Source organism: Budorcas taxicolor, chromosome 10 (genome assembly GCF_023091745.1).
Source record: "Budorcas taxicolor isolate Tak-1 chromosome 10, Takin1.1, whole genome shotgun sequence".
Classification (NCBI taxonomy): Eukaryota; Metazoa; Chordata; class Mammalia; order Artiodactyla; family Bovidae; genus Budorcas; species Budorcas taxicolor.
This window is the reverse complement of record NC_068919.1, coordinates 74,271,909-74,282,177: the sequence shown is the minus strand read 5'-3', so window position 1 is coordinate 74,282,177 and position 10,269 is coordinate 74,271,909. Positions and strand designations below refer to the sequence as shown.

Below are 10,269 nucleotides of genomic sequence, written 5' to 3'. Positions count from 1 at the left end.
CCTTGGAAGAAAAGTTATGACCAACCTAGACAGCATATTCAAAAGCAGAGACATTACTTTGCCAACAAAGGTCCATCTAGTCAAAGCTATGGCTTTTCCAGTAGTCATGTACGGATCTGAGAGTTGGACTGTAAAGAAAGCTGAGTGCTGAAGAACTGATGCTTTTGAACTGTGGTGTTGGAGAAGAATTTTGAGAGTCCCTTGGACAGTAAGGCGATCCACAGTCCATCCTAAAGGAAATCAATTCTGAATATTCATTGGAAGGACTGATGCTGAAGCTGAAACTCCAATAGTTTGGCCACCTGATGTGAAGCACTGACTTATTTGAAAAGACCCTGATGCTGGGAAAGACTAAAGGCAGGAGGAGAAGGGGACAACAGAGGATGAGATGATTGGATGGCATCACCGACTCAATGGACGTGAGTTTGAGTAAACTCCAGGAGTTTGTAATAGACAGGGAGGCCTGGCATGCTGCAGTCCATGGGGTCACAAAGAGTCGGACATGACTGAGCGACTGAACTGAACTGATGGATCTGCATATTTGAAGTTGTTGATATAATTATTTTCATAGTATTGCAAAAATACATTTGAAAACCTAGATTTAATGCAAATTACAATATGCCAAAATTAATCCCAGTAAAGGTAAGAAGCCTACACTAGTCAGTTTTATTCTAAAAACTAAAGATATCAAAAAACTCAGTTCAGTTCCGTTCAGTTCAGTCGCTCAGTCGTGTCCGACTCATTGCGACCCCATGAATTGCAGCATGCCAGGCCTCCCTGTCCATCACCAACTCCTGGAGTTCACTCAGACTCGCGTCCATCGAGTCAGTGATGCCATCCAGCCATCTCATCCTCTGTCGTCCCCTTCTCCTCCTGACCCCAATCCCTCCCAGCATCAGAGTCTTTTCCAATGAGTCAACTCTTCACATGAGGTGGCCAAAGTACTGGAGTTTCAGTTTTAGCATCAATCCTTCCAAAGAACACCCAGGGCTGATCTCCTTCAGAATGGACTGGTTGGATCTCCTTGCAGTCCAAGAAACTCTCAGGAGTCTTTTCCAACACCACAGTTCAAAAACATCAATTCTTCGGCTCTCAGCTTTCTTCACAGTCCAACTCTCACATCCATACATGACCACAGGAAAAATCACAGCCTTGACTAGATGGACCTTATTCGGCAAAGTAATGTCTCCTGACACACAAAAAGTGCCAGGCCCAGATGGCTTCACAAGGAAATTCTAAATCCACAAAGAGCTGTTATTTAATTGTTACGTATAGTGATTCAGAGCATTTTAAAAGAAGAAAACATTCCCAATTGTTTTTACAAAGCCAGCATAACATCAGTTCCAAAATAGGCAAATACTGCACCATTCTCATTTATGTATATAAATGTAAAGAATTTTAAGTCAGCATCATCAGCAACAGAATACAAAAGCACATTAAAAAGATACTTCATGCAATTCACCAGTTGGTATGTATCCAAATGGGCTGAAAACTTATATCCACACAAAAATCTGCACATAAATGTTTACAGCATCTTTTTTCATAATTGCCAAAACATGGAGGCAACTAAGATGTCCTCAGTAGGTGAATGGATATATAACCTGTGATATATCCAGACAATGGAATATTATTCAGTGCTAAAAAAGAAAGAAACTAATAAGTCAAGAAAAGACACAGAGAAATCTTAAATGTTTATTATTAAGTGAAAGAAGTTAATCTGAAAAGGTTACATACTGTACAAGCCCAACTACATGACCTTTTGGAAAAGGCAAAATTATGGAGAAAATAAAAGGATCGGTGGTTTCCAAGGATTGGAGGAGACGGGGTAAATCAGTGATATATAAAATTTTTGGGCAGTGAAACTATTCTGTATGATACTATAATAGTGAGTACATATCATTGCACATTTGTCCAAACCTATAGAATGTACAAAGCCAGGAATGAACCCTCATGTTAACTATGGACTTTGAGCAATAATGATATGTTAGTGTAGGTTCATTTGATTGTAACAGATGTCCCACTCAGGTGGAGGATGCTGATAGTGGGGGAGGCTTTGTGTCTGTGGTGCAGGGAGTATATGGGAAATCTCTATTCTTTCCTTTCAATATTGTGTGAACCTAAAACTGCTGTAAAAAATAAAGTCTCTTAAAAGAATTTTTTTAAACTCAAACTTTATGACCAAGATGTGTTTATTCTAGGAATATAAGGATTGTTCAATATTAAGGAAGCCATTAATATAATTTATCATATTAATAGATACAAGGAGGAAAATGCTAAGATTATTTCCACATTTGCTGAAAACGCTTTTTATACAATTCCACATCTTTTCTTCTGTTTTAAAAAAAGAACTCGATAAAATAGAAATTGATGGATACTCCCTAACATAATAAAATAAGAAAATATATCACAGCATGTTACTGGGGAAACATCAGAGGCATTCCTACTAAAGGTCAAGAACAAAACAAAGATGCTCACTATCTCCACTGTAACTTACTGCTTTAATGGAGATTAGCCAGTGCAATAAAACAATTCAATTAAAGGCACAAAATCTGGAAATAAAGAAGTTAAATTACACTTGCCAATGTTTTTAGAATAAACATATAAGATCCAAGGAATTTAACACAAACATTAAAGGATTCAGTAATGGTTGCTAAATTTTAAGTTAACATACAAAAAATATTACCCTTCAGACATATCAAAGAGTAAGATAGAAGACAATGTAAAAGTAAACCTTCTTTACAAAAGCAACAAAATTTAAAATACTAAACAGTAAGCAACCAGAAATATGCAAACTTATATGAGAAAAATCTTTAAAATACTCTTGAAATCACAATAGCAATCTTGAACAAATGAAAAGGATCTTATGTTCTTGGATAAGGCAAATAAAATTAAGATGTTAATTTTCCTTAAAATTAATATATAAATATAAGTCAGTTTCATAATGGTACTAACATGATTTTTTTCTGGAGTTAAGTTGATAAACAAAGTCAAAAGATAAATGACAGACTGGGAGGAAATATTACTACTCACAGGAAATTAAAGGGCTATTTGTCCTAATATATACAAGTAAAATTATCAAAATCCGATACAAACATGGCCAAGAGACACGAACAGACAATTCACAGAAAAAGATACATAAAGGGATCTCAAACATAGGAGACAATGCTCAACTTCATAAAAGAAATCTGAACTAAAATTATACTGTAATATCATTTAGAATCTATTAGTTTGGCAAAAATTCAGAAGTTTGACAATGCACTCTCTTCCTGTGGCTCTGTGCACGAATACTTTCACGGGTTGTTGCTGACAGTACAAAATGGGTCAACGTCATATGGAGAAAAATATGGCAATCTCTAGCAAAGAGACATACAATCCCTCTAAGAATTTACCCTGAGGAGATATCTCCACAAAGACAAAACAACATATGTACAAGGTTTTCCACAAATAGCAGCACTGTTTGTTCCCCTGCCCAACGATTTCTTTCAGGTTTTGTCCGTGAGAGACAGAGATAGGAAGGCAGGAGAAGGGAGAAGGGGCTTGCCTCCCGCTTCCAGTCGCAGTCAGAACTTCTGAGCAGCACAAGAACAGCTGTACCTCCAGCGTCCCGCTTCTATTGCTGCTCACAGCTTCAAAGCCTTGGCACCTTCCAACCAGAAGTCCCAACACCAGTCTTGGTACCGTCCCCCTAGACATCTGAGCAGGAGCAGTGCTCAGCATCCAAGGACCAGCTCCATGGCGCCCCCTTGAGGTCGAAGCCATGGACTCTCTCCTCTGGGGGACTGGGTAAGGCCTGTGGGAGCCCCCCCAGCAAGTCCCCAGGTTCTATCCATGCTATCTCTTCCATTTTGTTCCTTAATCCTAGCAGCAATGTCTCCTTTTTACAGCGACTACTTAAAGGAGATTTAAAATGAAGGGATATATCTTGCCATGGCTTCCCAGTGGCTCAGTGGTAAAGAACTCGCCTGCCAAGGCAGGAAACACAAACAGGTTCAGTCCCCAGATGGGGAAGATCCCCTGGAGAAGGGCATGGCAACCCATTTCAGTATTCTTGCCTGGAAAATTCCACTGGCTGAGGAGCCTGGCGGGCACAGTCCATGGGGCCGCAAAGAGTGGGTCCAACTGAGCACACACAGCAGAGCAATGGCACTGAGCACCACTGGCAGAGACACCGTCTGAAACTGGGCCCCCAATGACTCCACAAAACAAAACCAGTCTCCAGACTAAAATGTCCACTTTGGGACTTCCCTGGTGGCCCGGTGGTTAGAACTCTGCACTTCCACTGCAGGGGGCGTAGGTTCCATGCCTGCTCAGGGAAGGAGCGGGGCATGGTGGACAAGGCCCACTTTAAAGCTGAAAGGGAAAAAAGTCTACATTCTTTAAGCCCTCCATTTTGAGTTCTCTTTTCTATAGTAAGCTTCACTTTACCCATACTAAGACACTGGATTAAAGATTAGATGTGGAAAACAAAAATTATAAAACTTTCCAAAGAAAATAGAAAATATCTTTGTAACTTCAGGATATGGAGTGATTTCTTAAAGAAGGCATTAAAAAGCACTAACCATAAAGGAAAAGAAAAGCCCACATTAAAACCAAGAACTGTTCATCAAAAGATACTTTAAAAGGAGTGAAAAGACAAGTTACAGAAAGAAGATATTTTCAGCACATGTCAAAGATCTAGAATTCAGAATATACGTAGAAATTCTATAAAATCAATGAGACAAAGTAACACACTAGTTGAACTGCAACTTTAGGGAGAGACAATCCAAATGATCAATATGGAAAAAAAAAGTTCCACCTTATTAATAATGACAAAAAAATTTTAACAAGACCATAGTCAGGTAATATTTTTAGTCATTGATTGGAAAATTCTTTAAATCAGAAAATACCAAGTGCTGATGAGGATGTAAATCAATAGAAACACTTGCCATTGCAGGTTGTTAAAATCACTTGTGTGTAAGTTGGTAAAAAATCAAAAGTGTAAGTTGGAAAAATAATTTTAAGATCAATTTCACATTATCCTGTAAAACAGTAAATTTGCAAACTCTCAGAGGATTTCCACTTCCAAGTATATACCATGTATATCTAGAACATGTAAAAAATGTACATGTATGTGGCAGGTACAAAAATGACTCATATAAACATTTCTAGTAGCATTATTTTTTAAATAAACTTTGCTGTGGATTAGAGTAAAATGCACAAATTTTAAGTGCAGTTCAATGTGTTTAAATGAATGTATATATTTGAGCTACCATTTCCACAATCAAAATACAGAACATTTACATAACCCTGGAAAATTCCTCTATATCCCTTGGTAGCCAATCCCTTCCTTCAGGCAACCACTGATCTGACGTCTATCAGTGTAGATTACCTTCATCTGTTCTAGAATTCATATAAATGAAATTATACAGCAAACATTCTTTTGTGTTGGCTTCTTTCCCTGAAATTACTGTGTTTGAGATTCATCTGTGTTTTTACATGTACCAGTAGTTCATTCATTTCTATTGCTAATTAATTTTCCATTGCATGAATTATCACACAATGATGGTCACTGGGTTATTTCACTTGGGGTTACTATAGATCAGTCTACTGTAAGTATTCTGTACAAGTCCTTTTGTGGACATGTTTCCATTCTTCTTAAGAAAATATCTAGGTATATACTTATTTTAATTATATTTAAAAATTGTGAAATTGTTTTTCAAAGAGACTGTACCATTTTACACTTCCACAAGCAATATACAAGATTTCCAATTACTTTAGTTGGTGTCATCAATTTTTTTTAATGTTATTCATTCTATTTGGTGTGAAGACAAGTATCTAAATGATTTTAATATGCATTTCCATGATGATTAGTGATATTGAGCATCTTCATTTGCTGATTAGACTTTAACATACATGTGCATGTGTGTATCTTCTTTTGTGAAGTGTCTGTTCAAATCTTTTGTCCATTTTAAATTGGATTATTTGCCTTTGTACTGTTGTCAGAGTTCTTTATAAAGTCCATTTATCAAACTTATGTGCTATTTTGCAAATATTTTCTTCCAGTCTGTGAGCTGGTTTTTCATTTTCCTATGGAAAGCCAAAGATTTTATTTTTGTTGTTATTGTTTGAAGTTAAATGATGGCTAAGTGGGTAAAGAATCCATCTGCATTGCAGGAGACACAGGTTTGATTCCCTGGGTTGGGAAGATTCCTGGAAAGAGGAAATGGCAACCCACTCTGATATTCTTGCTTGGAAAATCCCATAAACAGAGGAGCCTGGCAGGCTACAGTCCACAAAGAGTTGGACATGACCGAGCAACTAAATACAACAAACACAAAAGAAATAAATTATCAACAAACAGACTCCTTTCTTACTTTATAAATAAGGAAAATAATGTTCATGATATGTCACTTGTCAGGGCCTCTCATTAGAGTAAGTCTGGAAATGTAGGTTATCTAGTAACTCTGTATTTTAAAAGTTGTGAGGAACTTCCAAATTTTTTCCCAAAGTAGCTGCACTATTTTGCACTCCTGCAGCAATGTATAAAGGTTCTAGTTTTTCCATATTCTCAACAACACTAATTACTGTCTATCTTTTTAACTTTAACTATTGTAGTGTGTGAAATAGTTAAACTCCTATTTTATTGTGGAGTTGGGTTGGTTTTTTTTTTTTGGTAATTAAAAAATGTTTTATTTTAGAGACGCTACCTTTGGAATTTAAAATAAGCAGTATATTCACTAAAGAAACTGCCTTACAATACAGGTAGTTTAAAAAATTTGTAACGTTTTTCATTAAAATTTTTAAAATGTATTTATTTTTAATTGAAGGATAATTGTTTTACAGTACTGTGTTGGCTTTTGCCATACATCAAAATGAAAAAATATTTTAATAATTCTAAAAATAATTTTGGAAGGCATGGGGAAGGATGGAGGAGCTGAATTATTATTTCAGTCTCTGATTAGTGGTTTTCATCCAGTTTAGTCAGGTAAGTAAAGATTTATTAGAATATATTTATGTATATGTATATACATATATCTGAATCACCCTACCGTACACCCCAAACCAACACACCATTGTAGATCAACCATACTTCAATTTAAAATTTTTTTAATTAAAAAACAAAACAAAAGATTTATAAGAGAAATTATGTTTTAGGAAATCAGGGTGATAAAAATAACATTCAGCATGAGATCATATCATTCAAGAAAGATTGATAAACTGCTTGTAAAAGTCAAGATATCATCAAATTATATTCATAAGATCCTACTCAGTAACAGAAATACTCAGTAGAATCATCACAGAAATAAATAATTTTTACTATTTATTCAACACCTACCATTTGCCAGGCACTGTGCTAAGTGCTTTATAGTTATGATTTCTAATTCTAAGAACTATGCTTAGGAAGACAGTTTAACTATTTTTTTGAAGAAATTAAGCTTATTAAAGTTTAATGCCCCACCTAAGGCCATACATCTGGTAGATGTGAGAACTGTTGTTTGAATCCAAGTTTTTCTTCCACTCCACACAGCACCTACCATATAGAAAATCATCAGAATAAACTGCTCTATTTTATCCAAATTTCATTTGTAAAATTCCAGACATGCCCTAGTATTCTGATATGCCAATATCTATCTTTCATTGTATTAATAAATAAGAAAATTCATTATGTTCTTATCAGTTGGAAAATATTATCACAGATAACAATAATAAGCTCATCTTGTCCTCAGTGCCAACAATTTAGAACTTGTTACTCAATACAAGAAACCCTCTGATTCAAATATAAAGCACAGTATTCTATTCCACAATCACAAAGATCCAAAACTCCATTTTTGAGCCATTTCTGTATGAGAATCCAACTTGCATTTGTCCATGATCGAGTGAATATTAAATCACAGAGTCCCTGAACAGGTCATAGTGTTGACAAAATTCAACAGGATGCTGGAGTCTACAGACGCAGGAATCAAAGTTAGTCCCTTCTACACAGCCCCAGGTCCTCGTGATGGTTTAAGGTCAACGTCTCTTCGTGCCGAACATACTCCCCAATGTCTGCTTGATGAAATGCCACCGTAATCATGGTGTCTACTCTCCTGCAGTCTTGTGTAGACTTTGCTGCCACCCCAAAAGCCAAAGGGATGTCTGCCAAGGAGTTCCCCATGACTCCCTAGTACTGAGAAGTATTTCCAGTAATTTGACCGAGTCCAGATTTCAGCTCATGGTTCTCAGACAGGAAGGATTGCTCTGTTTCAGGAACACTTTATTCTTGGCATAGTGCTAAGTTGATCAGTCATGTCCAACTCTTTGCGACACTGTGGACTATGGACGGTAGCCTGCCAGGCTCCTTTGTCCATAGGGATTCTCCAGGCAAGCTACTGGAGTGGGTGGCCATGCCCTCCTCCAGGAGATCTTCGCCACCCAGGGACTGAACCCACATCTATGTCTCCTGCATTGGTAGGTGAGTTCTTCACCATTAGTGCCACATGGGAAGCCCCATTCTTGGCATAGGGTGCTAGGTAATCCAGAGCTGTAATGTCCAACTGAAACTTGTGGGTCTTAGGGAATTTTCCAAAGTACCTCCCAAGCAAAACAAGCTTGTCACCAGAGATACCCAGGACCAACTTCAAGATCATCTCATTCACACAGTACACTGTGCGGTCATTGTGCAGCCTGAAACAGTAGGTGCTGTAGGATCTGTTGACCAGTAGCTGAAGGTTCTCTCTGATGAATTTTGCTGTCTTCTCAAACATTGCATGAGTCTCCTCTTCAGTCAGAGGCCGAATTTTCCTACTGGGTTGGAACCCAGAATCTTCGGGCCTCAGTTGTTGAAATGGAAACTTCATTGTGGTTTTAATTTGTATGTTAAGCATCTTTTATGTGCTTTCTGATCATTTGCAAGTCTCTTTTGGAGGACTGTCTATTGAGATACTTAGCTCATTTTAAAAATTAAGGTTTTTGTGCTTTTATTGTTGAGTTGAATTTTTTTAATCATTCTGAATACAAGTCCCTAATCTGATACATGATTTGCAAATATTTTCTCTCTGATTCTATGTGTTATATTTTCTTTCTTTTTTTTTTTTTGATGATTTCCTTTAAAGGACAGAAGTTTTTAATTTTGATGAAGTTTGATTTGCCCTTTTTCCTTTTATTGCTGTGTTTTTGGCGTCTCATTAAGAAACGAGCATCTAACCTAAATCCAAGAAGATATCAATCTAGGTTTTTTTTTCTTCCCAGCAAGTTATAGTTTTAGCTCTTACGTTTAGGTCAATGATCAATTTTGAGTTAATTTTCATATATAGTGTGATACATGGGTCCAGTTTCATTCTTTTACATATGAATATCTGAATGTCCCAGTACCATTCATTGGGAAAAAACATGTTTTCCCCACCAGATTTTTTTGGCACCCTTGTTGAAAATCAGTTAACTATAAATAAGAGTTAGTCATTTCTTCCCAAACTTCTGAAATTATATCTAATATCATTTCCTCTATCCTTAAGAATTTCTCTTACCATTTCTTACTGTGGGCATTATTTATAATTGCAAGACAACTGAAAGGTCCCCAAATGTCTATAGATGAAATAATGAATTAATGAAATGAATTATTTTCTTAGACTATCATCTAGCCGTGAAAACTGAATTTATTGTAACTACATACAAAGACATAGAAAACTCTTAGAATAATAAGAACTCTACAAACAACCTGATTTTAAAATGGGTGGAAGAACTGAATAGACATTTTCCCAAAGAGGAAATGCAGATGACCAATAGGCACATGAAAGATGCTCAATGTTGCTAACCATCAGGGGAAACGCAAATCAAAACCACAGTGAAACTTCACACCTGTCAGAATGACTATCATGAGAAAGACCACAAATAACAAATGTTGGCAAGGATGTGGAGACAAGGGAACCCTCAAACACTGCTAATGTAAATGTAAATTGTGCAGTCACTGTGGAAAATGGTATGGCGGTTTCTCAAAAAACTAAAAGTAGAGCTACTATATGACTCCAAATTCTATTCTTGGATCACTTCAGTTCAGTTCAGTCACTCAGTCACGTCCGACTCTTTGCAACCCCAAGGAGAGATGCACACGAGGCCTCCCTGTCCATCACCAACTCTCAGAGCTTGCTCAAACTCATGTCCATTGAGTCGGTGATGTCATCCAGCCATCTCATCCTCTGTCGTTCCCTTCTCCTCCTGCCTTCAATCTCTCCCAGCATCAGGGTCTTTTCCAATGAGTCAGTTCTTCGCATTAGGTGGCCAGAGTATTGGAGTTTCAGCTTCAGCATCAGTCCT

At 37.0% G+C, this 10,269-nt stretch overlaps 1 protein-coding gene across 1 annotated transcript; it reads right to left on the bottom strand.

Annotated features, from left to right (window-relative positions):
- Window positions 1-7,945: 7,945 nt before the first annotated feature.
- LOC128054828 (60S ribosome subunit biogenesis protein NIP7 homolog) lies at window positions 7,946-8,816 on the bottom strand. Its single transcript, XM_052647377.1, has 2 exons — window positions 8,473-8,816; window positions 7,946-8,105 (listed from the first exon to the last, which is right to left on the bottom strand). The coding sequence occupies exons 1-2, from the start codon at window positions 8,814-8,816 to the stop codon at window positions 7,946-7,948; spliced, it is 504 nt and encodes a 167-aa protein (XP_052503337.1).
- Between the last annotated feature and the right edge of the window lie 1,453 nt (window positions 8,817-10,269).